Source organism: Equus quagga, chromosome 6 (assembly GCF_021613505.1).
Source record: "Equus quagga isolate Etosha38 chromosome 6, UCLA_HA_Equagga_1.0, whole genome shotgun sequence".
NCBI lineage: Eukaryota > Metazoa > Chordata > Mammalia > Perissodactyla > Equidae > Equus > Equus quagga.
The window spans coordinates 85,555,246-85,567,906 of NC_060272.1; the positions used below are offsets into that span (position 1 = coordinate 85,555,246).

The window sequence follows — 12,661 nt, forward strand, 5'->3', positions numbered from 1 at the left end:
CCCCCCCCCCACCTTTTTTTTTCTTCAATCTTAGGAATTAGTGATGGGCTAGGTAGTAGTTCCTGGAGAGGGGAGATGATAATCCTTTTTGAGATAAAGGCACTGGGTGGAATCTGAACTGCCTCTAGAGCAGTATTTCCAGTCTTGCAAGGATTTTCTAAGGACAGTTGCTCTTGATTTCCCAGAAACTGGGTTGTAACTCAAATTACATTCCAGGTTGATCTACCTGTCCAACAGCATCACAAAGGCACAGAGAAACCCAAGTTTTTGATTTTACAGAAGGTCCAGGTTCTGGTCAGGTCCAGCCTGAACTTAACCTCGACTTGGTGACAACAGAAGAGATGATGAGCAAAACAGACAAAGAAAAGAAGAGATCAGACCTCGCCCTCATGGCCTCTTCCAGAGGGTTATCAAGATAAGAGTCACACAACAGTTTCTATGCTGGGCACACAACCCCAGCAGGACAGTTCACAGAATAAATCACAGGTCTCCTACCCTTATAACTGACTCAGAAGGTGACTAAAATACTCAGTGAGTCAACTGTCAAGAGAGGGCACCCCACTTAGGGTTGCTGGGGTGATCAGGCCCAGAAACCCAAAGTTGGGGCTCCCAGGGGTGGATCCTTTGACTCTTTAAAGATTTCTTTGTTTCCTGGCTGCAAAGCTCAAAAGGAGACGAAAATGGCCATTGTAACTCTAAGAGAGAGGAAGACATTTGGGTTAGTTCTATTCAGAAAAACCTTTTGTAAGCGCTTACTTTAAGTCAATGGAATAGAGCTCTTTAGAAAAGAAGGAGATGAGCTCTGAGATTCCAAAGGCAGCTGCAGAGGAGATGGAAGGGATAAGTGGGCTGGGACGGTTTCTGACTTCTTATCCTTTTTTTAATTCAGATACAGTCTCTGCCAATTTACAGTTAGTCTCCTGTAAAAAATTCACTTTATCATTATTACGTTTTGAAGCCTCTAAATGCCAATCATAATAAGCTTCCCATTCTTTTGCTTTAGTTTTAGAGCCGGCTCGTTCTACTTGAGCACGCAAATACAGTAGCTTTGAGATATCGAACGTTCCCCACTTTGGCCACTTAAGTCATTCTTACTTAGTCCTTCCCATTTTGTTAGATACTTGCAAGCATTGTTTCCATACAGGAAACCAGCTGGAGTTCCATTGGGAGGTTGTCCATCCGGGAGCTGGCCGGCTTTAAAAGCACGGTTTTCCCATTTTCTTTTTGCTTGTCTGTTTTTTTTTTTTTTTAAATAAAGTCTGAACAACTTCTAAGGACAGTGTAGTGGGTCAGAAGTGTGCTGCTTGTGAGTGTTACTCCCTATAGAAAGGTCGTAAACACTCTCTTATGTGCCTCGGTTTTTCCTCCGGCGGTCTAAAACCACTGTGGGTCTCGGAAGCGTGGGTGACCAGCCCTTATGTGCGCGTCCCAGGACGAGCCTGTAATTAATTACATGAATGAGAGTGGAGTTCCCTATGGGACTGCTGCCCGTCGCGAGGATTGATCCTCTGACACTCCCGCTTAGGTCCTTAGTCACCTAAGGGCGCCTTTTGGTAAGGGCCAGGAGGAGCAAGTGTCCCTTTTCTTCGGAGCTGAACACGTTCAGTCTCTCATTTCTCTATCAAGCAGTTTGTTCAGACCCTATAAACACAATTCTTTCCAATTTAAAGCCAAATTAAAAGGACAACCAACCCAGCTCACTCCAAGCTCCTCTAAGCTCCCACGGCTTAGGAATTCTCTCTAGGTTTTTCTCCACCTAGGAAATGTACCGGTACCCCTCAAAACCTCTAGTCTTAAGACCTTACCCAGCTCATATAAACTCTTGGACCGTCAACTTAAAATAAGGAGGTCCAGGTTTCAGGAGAACTCATCAAGGTCACCCGAAGAATGCAGTGATCCGGGGGGCTCAATGGGCCCTTATTGGTACCGAATGCCGGTTCAGTGTAGATTCCAGGTGGCTTCCGGTGGGTTTCTCTGAAATCCTGCTGACTACACCAAGAACTGTCGACGAAAATAATCCATAACCAATCTATAAATGAAAATTTGGGTGAGTTTATTCTGAGCTTAAATCTTAGGATTATAACCCAGGAGAGTCTTTCCACAAAGGAACAGAGCACTCCAAAGAAGTCGGGGTACACAGGGCAGTTATATACCCTCAAAGAGGGTGTTTCACATATGATTGAAATGTCCTTCCCACAACAGTCACAAGATTGCCCTGTCTGCACAGCGCTTGATGGACACAGCAGGTAGTGGGTCGGCTATCTTGGTGGGCGTGGCAGGAGGCAAGTCTATTGTCTCGAGCTGGGTGGTCACAGGTGAGCGCAGCAATCAGTTTCTAGCCTAAGGAAAGATGCTTAATCCTTAAGGAGACACCAATGTTGGGAGGGGGAGGGAAGTTGCACCTTTATCTCAAGGACCTTTGTTCTTGCCATAGGGAATCTCCAAAGCCGATATACGATGCATGCTCAACGGCCTTGGTCAGGCCCTTTTGGAAAGACAAGGTCAGGCTGAATTAGGTTTACACCAAATGGCTTCCTCATATATTCCAATATATCCTATTACTTGTCATTTTTATTTGTCAGAAGTTTCATGAGAGAATTTGAGGAGTTCTTTATTTGAGGAATACTCTTTTAAAGTGTGGTTTTGGGTATGTTTTTCACACTTTCTCTAGACTTTTTGTTGCATCTTATAATTCATCCACATGATGGTGGGGGTGGGAGTGGGGGCTGTGGAAAGCTGTGCCCAGAAAGTTGTTGCTAGTCCTTCCTTTTCGGACTCCAGGGGCTGCCTGACATGGGTTGGATGGGGCCTGCTCAGTGAGGCTCCCTCCCAGCCTTGCAGCTGTGGGGATGCAGAAGGCAACGCTTGGCCCCTTAGCATCCAACACTGATAAGACGCAAATTCCGCTTCCAAGAGCCACTCCCCTAGCCCCGTGGAGGCCATTGTGTGGCCATGGCAGGCATCAGTATGACACTGGACCTCAGGGAAAAAGTCACCAGCTTGTCATATGGCAAGATCGTCAAGCATGTTTTGGTGCACAACATGCTGATGTCCTGCGTGAACTTCAGAATTGACCCTCAAATCAATCAAGGATTACCAGTTGAGTATTGGTTGAGTAGCCAGCGTCCCCTGAGTATTAATTGATGTTTACCCTGCTTTCGTCTCCTCCAGACTTTCTTCTCCACCTATAGTGCTGTCATTTGATTATTTGTTGGTAAAATTTTTCCCTCCTACTCGAATGTAAACTCCGTAAGTGCAAGCACCTTGTTTCCAGCGTCTAGAACACTACCTGGTGTCTGGGGGGACCTCTGTGAATATTTGTTGAATGAGTGAATGAATGAAGCACAAAGCCAATGCCCTTGTTCTCACAAGAGCTGAGGAGAGAAAATCCCATGGAGCTGATGCGCAGCATGCATGTCCGTCTTTAGGCCGCGTGGGAACCGGTCAGAGGAGAGTTCTAAGGAGAAGGCTGTTGGGGCTCGTAAGAGGGGGGCTTCCTTATGGGCTTGGGTAGTTAGGGTGGGTAACCATCCTCAGATGTAAACTCTGGGACAAAAGCATTTTACTGCCAGAGTGTTACCGAATCTGAAGTGAGTTCGCCCACCCGTTGCGCAGCAAGCCAATCTCTGACACCGGGGGTGATGGAAGAAAGTAGGAACTTTATTTTTGCACAGCGCTGAGCAAGGAGAGAGGGCAGCTAACGCTGAAATCCCAAACTCCCCGAAAAGCTAAAAGGAAGGGTTTTTATTTGGGGCTTTAGGTAGGGGAGGGGGAGCATATGGCCTTGCTGGTTGGAGCTTTCCCACCAGCCTGTCTTTGGCCTTGAGACACTTGCAAAGAGGAGGGAGCTCATGACCTTGCAGGTCAGCAGCTTTCCCACCAGCCCGTATATCTTTGTGGGGAGGAGATGGTCCAGGTGCTTGTCCTTGGCTGTGTCTGTCTCCATGGAGGATAGCGGATTCTGGAGACAGGAAGCCAGAGAGTAAGCAGGGAATGAGTGTTTTGGTTTTAACCCCATATATGCTGGGTTTAATGTGGGGAAACTGATACCAGGGTCGGTATCAAGAGGAAGGAGAAGAATCCTTTGTTTCTCGAGTGGAGCTCTTCCACTTACTAGGCTGGAGGCAGCGTGACGTTATGGAAAGGCAAATTCAGTTTAGGAGCCTGGAGGTCCTGTCTCAGCTCTCCCACGAATGCTTAAGGGCCTTAGCATGGCCCTAGAATTTCTGGGACTTTGAAAGTAGAGGACAGCCAAGATTGCCCAACAGCCCTTCCAGTGCCAACATGTGCTGATCTCTGTCGATGCCCAGTTTTCATAGCTTGCACGTGTTTATAAGGGCGAAGGAAAGGCAGCTTCCCTGAGCCTGCTTTACTTGCCTCAAAGGCGTCTGAACCAAATTTCAAGCGTTGATGCAGTACTGACTCCCTCGGTGCCGTCTTCTCTCGCTCTGGCATGTCTTCCCACAGCTAACCTTTCACCCACCGCTTTGCCTTCTGGAAGCCCCACTCCAGTGTGAGCAGCAGGGTGCCCCTCCCACTCCTGATTCTTCCTGACACTGTTACTTCCCTGCAGGATCTTTGCGTTCTGGCTGCCATGCTCCCACACACCGCACCCCCAGGAGATGGGAAGTGGTGCAGGCGCTCTCTTCTCCCTGCCATTGTGGAAAGAGTGGCCCTCTTTTGCCATCTCTGTTCCCTAACAATAGCAGCTTCTTTTGTTCCTAATGGCATGCTTCTATTGGTCATGATAGTGAAAGATGGTGTATATTGTGTCAGGCACTGTTCCAAGTGCTTTCATGTACTAACTCATTCAATTCTCTAACACAACTACAAGATAAGATTAATACCATAATCTTCATTTTACAAATGAGGAAACTGAGGCCCAAAACAGTCAAGTCACATGGCTAAGGTGGCCCTATTAATAACTAATAGAGCCGGGATTAAGTCTAGGCCACTGGGATCCAGAGCCTGGATGTTGTGGAATCCATTAGTGGGTGATGAAGGCAGCGTAGGGAGTTGTGGTCAGCAGATATTTGTAGATGAAATAGAGCAGAACTGAACAGAATGGGATAAATAGAATAGAGTAAAAATTGCTAACTGGAAGAATTATTTTTGCAAAACCCTTGTTTTATTTCAATCATGTATGTTTTTTAGTGCACACTGTATTTTGTCACAAAATGTACTTTTTTTAATTGAGTTAATGATAGGTTACAATCCTGTGAAATTTCAGTTGTACATTAATGTTTGTCATTCGTGTCGTAGGTGCACCACTTCACCCTTTGTGCCCACCCCCCCCCCCCCCACCTTTCCCCTGGTAGCCACTAATCTGTTCTCTTTGTCCACATTTTTAAATTCCTCATATGAGTGGAGTCATACAGAGATTATCCTTCTCTAACTGGCTTATTTCACTTAACATAATTCCCTCAAGGTCCATCCATGTTATTGTAAATGGAATGATTTTGTTCTGTTTTGCAGGTGAGTAGTATTCCATTGTATATATGTACCACATCTTCTTTATCCAATCATCTGTTGATGGGCACTTAGGTTGCTTCCATGTCTTGGCTCCTGTGAATAGTGCTGCAATGGATATGGGTGTACAGCTATCTCTTTGAGATCCTATTTCCAATTGGTGTGGATATATACCAAGAAGTGGGAGGGATGTTTCCATTTTTTTTAAAGTTTTCATTCTCTTTCATTCCCTCTTTGACTCTCTTTGCTCGATGTCTGCCCTTTATAATCCTCTGAAACTGTCCTGGCAAAGGTCACCTATATCTTTGGAAATGTTGCCAAATCCAGTGGTCATGTTTCCACCTTGTGTTACATGACCTCTCGGTGGCATTTAGCACTCTACCATTTCCTTCATGAAACTCTGTCTTCCTTGGCCTTGTGCCTGGTTTTCCACTCACCTTCCTAACCATCTTCTTAGCCTTTTTCACTGCCTCCCACCCCTATGAATTTGGTACACTACAGGACTCTATTCCAAGCAAGCCTTTGGCTCACACTTGGTGTCCCTGATACTGAACTTCTTAATCTCACGTTCCTGTGCCCGATGCCCCGTAAGCCAAACACTGAGACATCAGTGCTTGGAGATAGAGAAAGCTTTATTCAAATTGGCCAAAACAAGAAGATGGGAGCATGGGTTTGCTCAAATCCACCTTAAGAGAAGAAAGCAGGGGGTTTTATAAGAGCTAAGGGGCTGGGCAGGAGGAGCTTCAGAGGAACAAAGGTCCCTCGTGATAAGCCCCTGGGCAATATGACTTCTGGGTGTCAATGGCTGCTGGGCGCTGGCCATCTGTTGGTCACAACCTCATGGAAGGCATTCTCTTTCTTCTGCAAGACAAGCTCACAGATGCTTATGACCCAAGTCACTCCTCAAGTTAAACAAGAAAACAGCACATTGACAAGGTTCACCTGTGTCTGTGTTGGGATCAAGGTTGGAAGGCAATCGTGTTCTTATTGGATATCTGCAGTAACTCACAGGTACCCGGCTTCATCCCTGCAGGGTGACCTCATCCCGTCCCTTCTGGTCACTCCTGTTCTCTAGATTTCTCATAGGCTTCAAATTCATTTGCTCCTGAGACACCTAGAACTCTACGTGTCCACTCTGACGTTCCTATCCCCCACCCCCTGCTAAATGTGCTCCCCGCAAGCCTGCTCCTCCCTGACGTGTACTGCCTCTACCATCTTCCCCAGCAAGACTCTGGGAGTGAGCCGAGAGGACTACCTCTTTCTCACACCCATGTCCAATTGTTCTCTAGGTGTTACCAACTCTGCTTCCTAAACATCTCTCAGGTATGCCCATTTTCTTCATTCCTATGGCCATTGGTCTGATTCGGACCTCCATTTTCTTACCTATTGAGAAGTTTCTTAACTGGCATCTGCAGGTGGTTTTTTTTGTTTTTCTTTTTTGAGGACGATTAGCCCTGAGCTAACTCCTGCCAATCCTCCTCTTTTTGCTGAGGAAGACTGGCCCTGAGCTAACATCCTTGCCCATCTTCCTCTATTATATATGTGCGATGCCTACCACAGCATGGCATGCCAAGTGGTGCCATGTTTGCACCCGGGATCCGAACTGGCGAACCTCGGGCCGCCCAAACGGAACGTGCGCACTTAACTGCTGCGCCACCGGGCCGGCCCCTGCAGGTGTTTTATATACAATATCCTTATGTGAATAAAATATAGGAGGCATGCACAATCTCCCTTGTCATTTTAAAGGTAACAACCTGAGAAGTGCTTTCCAGAAATCTCATGTAAATGCAGTGCAGTAAGGATTTTCCCAGCACGTCCCTTATGCCTCACACCAGGCTGGGCCAGAGAATGCTAAGCTCCGTAAGGCAGTCTTTCCCTAAGGACATCACAAACCAATGGAGGGGCCTGGCACATAAATGCTTATGAAATAAATGCATTTTATTGTGACTGGTGCCACGCAAAAGACTGGATGCCTGCCCTGAGGAATTTCTGTCTTCCTTTCCACTGTCAGAGAATTCTTAGGTTAGACAAAGAAATCTCAGATGGGTCACTGAATGGGGACAAAACAAACCTGCCCAAAGGAACGGTTTAATCAGATAGCCGTGCCTTACCTGATATGCCTTACTTTGAAGAAAATCATGCCTTACTTTGACTTATTTCTCTCTGAACAAATTTTTTTTTAATTACATCACTAATGAAATTGAGGTTTCCAACTCAGTTGTTCTATTTCTTTGAATGATTCTAAAGTGGTTTAAAATGTTGTCAGTGGATAAACACTCCTTGCAGGAAATGCAAAAGTTGTCATTATTTAAGGTGGTCTGGTTCTCAGAAAGCTAAAAAGAGCTCAAGAAGCAAGGTGAGCCCAGGAGCTTCAAGGAGCTGCCAAGCAATAGTTGTTTGCATGTATTTCCTTCTTCTGTTGTTGTTTTCTTGTTAGCTGCTCTCTTAAGATTGCTACAGGATATTGACTCTTACTTTAGATGGTCCTACATTTAATGAGTTCAATCGCTGTCCAAGGTTTGGGGTCCTTAATGGATGAAATACTCAATTACATAATTGTTCACTTCCTAAGCTGTGGGTGGAGAATCAAGGACCCGGAATGCAGAGGCCGCACAGACCGGATGTGTGACCTGGAGCTGGTGCCGGCTGGTTGCTTAACTGCCTGCTTCTCATCTCTCCCGTCTCTGCCTTCTAGGATGGCAGTGCTCCCTATGCGGCCAGGTACGTGGGCTCCATGGTGGCCGATGTGCACCGCACGCTGGTCTATGGAGGCATCTTCCTGTACCCAGCGAACCAGAAAAGTCCTAAGGGCAAGGTAATTCTCCTTTGTCCACGGCTGTATCCGGTCAGTGAGTCAGTCTGGGTTCCCTTTCTCTTCATGCCTGCTTTTTGGCTACCGCCCTGGCCTTGGCACGTCTGTCTGTGAGTGTGCAGGGGGAAGGGAAATGAGGTATATTTCCCACTGGTGAAATTAGAGAGTGCGGTAGAAGGTTTGGAGAAGAAGAATGAGTTGTCATCGGCGATTTTCCCTGGACTTCACTCCCAGAAGCCAGGATCCCCCGTGAGCCACCTGTGTCCATCTCCCATTTCCCACACGTTGTGTCTGGCTTTTAGCTTCAACACCAACTGATTTTGGATCATAGACCCCTTTGAGAATCTAATGAAACTTATGGACCCACTTCGCAGGAGAAAATGTGCATAACCATACACATCACACATGTTTTCAGAGGTTCCCATGTGCTCTGAAATCCACCCAAGAATCCCCTTGAGAGTTCCAAGTTCCAGAATGAGAGCTTCTGCTCAGAACTCAGTCAGTGTTTCTGGAAAGGTGGCTCCTGTAAGATCTCACTGCAACTTTGTGACACGAAACCAGAAGCACTTGTGCTGTCAGGTGGGACCCGTGTGATCCCAGTGCATCTGTCTTGAACAGGCCCTCTCACGGAAGCCTGTCTGATTTTTAGCCAGTCTCAGAAATCCCGGGTAAGTAGGCAAATCAAAGCACAGACCTGCTGCATCCCTGACACTCCCGCTACTAGCCACAGGGATACAAGTCTGTCGGGGTGGGCGAGGTGAAGGGCTGGGACGCCAGATTCAAAGGCACGCTAAGAAATCTAACAGCACGTGAGACCAGGGGGAAGATATGCGGACTGGTATCAGGCCTGTCTCTTCGTGGGGGTGTTAAGCTCCTGTGTGTTAACCTCTTGAACTGACAGTCACCGAAACGTCTGCAGGAGAGGTGCTGGAGGAAAGAAAAGTGCTAAGGAGTATTAAATGAGATCAAGTAGAAGATATGGAAATTCTTAAATAGAACCACGCTTGCCATGTACTCAGTTCCAACAGGGAGAACAGTAAGACTAGTTATTACTAATTATTAAAGTGATTTAGAATGACTCACAAAATATCCACATATAATTTCATATACATGTCCATAAGCATGTATAATTCCATATATAGATCTATATTCCCAACACTATAACCACCACCCATATTGAAAACACCATTGGTTCCTGATCTCCGTGCTTTAGCTCTCATGGTCTCTGACCACATCCGGGTGTGGGTGTGGGCAGGTGTGTACGCCTCTCCTCCTGTGTGTGCTTGTCTCTATAGCCGTTTAGATCTTAATTGCAGAAGAAAATAGATCAAATGGCCCGCAGGCCAAGGCACCCCAGAGCCCTTGGCTTTGTGTCTTAAGGTGAGTTTACCACCACAATGGCATCGTAAAGTCAGCGCACACTTTGGCTCCAAGGCAAGCTCTATGTGAGGATACTGTGCTTTTTTTTTTCCTCCCTGAATCATTATGATACAAACAAAGGCTAATTGGTTACAATCTGAGACTTTATTGTCTGACACCCCAAATGCCCTGCCCTCCAGCCCCCAAGGCAAGGGAAAGGAAAGAAAAGAGCCAAGCTCTACAAGATGCAGGTCAGAGTTCCCCTGGCCAGTCTGTTCAGGACAGCATGGCCTCCAGTGTCCCTCCTGTGGACAATCAGGGACAAAACGAGCTGACCCAAGTGTGCCCACATGCAGTGGGGCTTCTCTGCGCCCTGCCAGGCTGCCCATCACTCTAAGAGCTGGAGGTCCGGGGTGAAGGCCTCATACACTGTTTTACCAAGTGGCAGTAAATGCCCCTACTTCCTGCATGCCTGGCCCTCCACCTAGACCAGAGATAGTTTATTCCTCTCCTTGATTTAAAAATCTTTTAAATCTTTGAATCTGATTTAAAAATCAGCAGAAGATATGACTGTCTCTCAAAGTGGTTTAAACATACCTTCGAAATGGATTTGAAGAAAAGAATGAGAAAGAAAGGCTGCACAGAGCTGGGTCAACCACGCTGTAAACTGCTTACAGAAAAGGGACCTTTTTAAAAAAAAATTCCTGCTTTTGCACCTAGGGGGAAGGAAGAAGATGGTATGATATTGATCAGAGCATGCAGCTAGACCGTCCCCCTGAATCTAATGTGATGTGTGAGTGTGTGTCTGGTGGGGGTTGCACTGGGGAGCCACAACATAATCACAGAAATATACCCAAAAAGCACATCACTCCAGCCCAAATCAATTCCACTCACCATGTACTCTCTGGAGACAGGGCGGACACATGCTGGTTCTCATAGGGCCTTTTAGAAAAGGCATTCCTTCCTCAGAGCAGGCTCAGCCCTGGGTCCATGTGCACAGCTTGCTGAGCAGGCTGCAGGCTGATCTTACCTCCCATTTCTGCCCTCTACTGGCAGCCCTCATGCATGGTATGCGGTAGCCTTGTTGGGACACTTTCTTTGTGTCAGGCAGGACTGGGAATGGAGAAGTCACAATGACCAATGCAGACAACACCCTCCCTGCCCTCAAGGGACAGCCTCCCTGCTCTCAAGGGACAGCGTCTAAGGAGGAAGGAAGATGTTAAGCAAACCTCAGTGTCCTGACTGTCGTGAAAGGGGAAGCGCAGGATGCTGTGGGAGTGCAAGCAACTGGAGATAACTTAGTCTAAGGGGCCAAAAGAAAAGGCCACTTAACCACCAGCAAACTATTTAGCCAAGTCAACACTTGAGATGTGGAGTTCCTCCCCACAATCCTAGACACTGGTTATCCTGAAAGACCACCTAGCCCACTTAAGAGACCACCTCAAGAGACCACCACTCTCGAGGTGACCCTCACTCCCATAGGCTTGACTCCTTTCTAGCCATAAGGCCTCACAGATGGAGGCTCCTGACCAGGCCTGCAGAATCAGGTCACCCCACTGCTGAACCAACAAGAGCTGAGTACATAGATTTCATCCTCCCAAATGAGGAGGCAGGTCTCTCATAAGCACCAGGGTCACACAAGACAGGTGGTTGCCCACCAGCAGTGCCCCCAAACGCATATGTGATGAGCATCAGCTGACGCATCCGGCCTTCTGGAGGGTCCAGATCTCAAGCAGCCCACTCTGCTGAGCTGCACGAGACTGCTCAGGCTAGCGAGACGGACAGAAGTTCAGCAGTTGGAATTCCTTGTCAAGCTTTAGGGGCATGGCTCGGGATTTTTGGCACCTTGGCAAAACTTGACCACCTGCTCCGTTTTCCCACAGCTCCGGCTCCTGTACGAGTGCAATCCTGTGGCCTACATCATCGAGCAGGCGGGAGGCCTGGCCACCACAGGCACCCAGCCTGTGCTGGATGTGAAGCCCGAGGCCATCCACCAACGAGTGCCTCTTATTCTGGGGTCCCCGGATGACGTGCAGGAGTATCTCACCTGTGTACAGAAAAACCAGGCAGGCAGGTAGTGAGTTTGATCCCGCAAACCCTCTTCTCTCTGTCTTGTGCCTTGTATTAAGGACCCTAAATGAGTGATGAGCGGAAGCAGTGGGCTGAGCGACAAAAGGCAAAGCCACCGAGTCACAAACAGAAGAGCAGCAAACTGCTCAGGGCAGGGCTAGGACCCAGAGGCGATGCTGTGTCAGCGTAAGGGCTAAAAATAAAACCTGTGTGTGAAAAGAACAGCTTTGATTTGTCTTCTGTCATGAACATCGGCAAATAGGGTTGTAATTCTGTCTGCCAACCCAAGTCATTGGCAGCTATCTCCATGTGGGCAAAAAGTACAGAGATCAGTTAAGAATTTGACTTGATTGGCTTAAAATTTGAACCTAGTGTCTTATCCTGTAGTGATAAATTTCCTTTCTCATGAAATAGATACATACATTTAACCTATATATTTATTTGAATATATATTTATATACATTTAAATGGCTGACGATTTCTTAGAAGAGTTTTTGTCTCATTTTGGATGTTTTGAGGTAGAAATCTCATGGTTATTAAACTCTAAAATTTTGGATTGAGTCTTTTTTAGGAGCAATAACTTGGATGACCATAACTTTCAATGGAAAAATGTGGTCCCCTATTGACAAAGCTATATACTAAATGGAATTAATATTTAAAAATTAATATCTACTTTTCTCAACTCCTTAACTTTGCATTTTCATTTTTGGGGGAAATGTTTAATCTATCCTAGGCCCTAACCAGAAGGCACTAGTTAAATAACTCTTCATTTGTCCAAATTATGTCAAGATGGGGAAGGGAGTGGCATATGCATCAGAAATCTCACTGTTTTAACAAGAATTGCTACATATGAATATGAGCCTGGAGGCCAAAAATCCTTAATGCAATATTGACAAATCAATACCGAAGTATTTAAAACAAAGATACATCAGGACAGAGTCAGGCTTAACC

At 46.6% G+C, this 12,661-nt stretch overlaps 1 protein-coding gene across 1 annotated transcript in view; it reads left to right on the forward strand.

Annotated features, from left to right (window-relative positions):
* FBP2 (fructose-bisphosphatase 2) overlaps positions 1-11,934 on the forward strand; it is a 54,710-nt gene extending 42,776 nt beyond the window's left edge. Inside the window, exons 6-7 of the mRNA XM_046663782.1 lie at positions 8,165-8,284; positions 11,524-11,934. Coding sequence (XP_046519738.1) covers positions 8,165-8,284; positions 11,524-11,718 — 315 coding nt within the window. The 3' untranslated portion in view covers positions 11,719-11,934. The remainder of the gene's footprint in view (positions 1-8,164; positions 8,285-11,523) is intronic.
* The last annotated feature ends 727 nt before the right edge of the window (positions 11,935-12,661 follow it).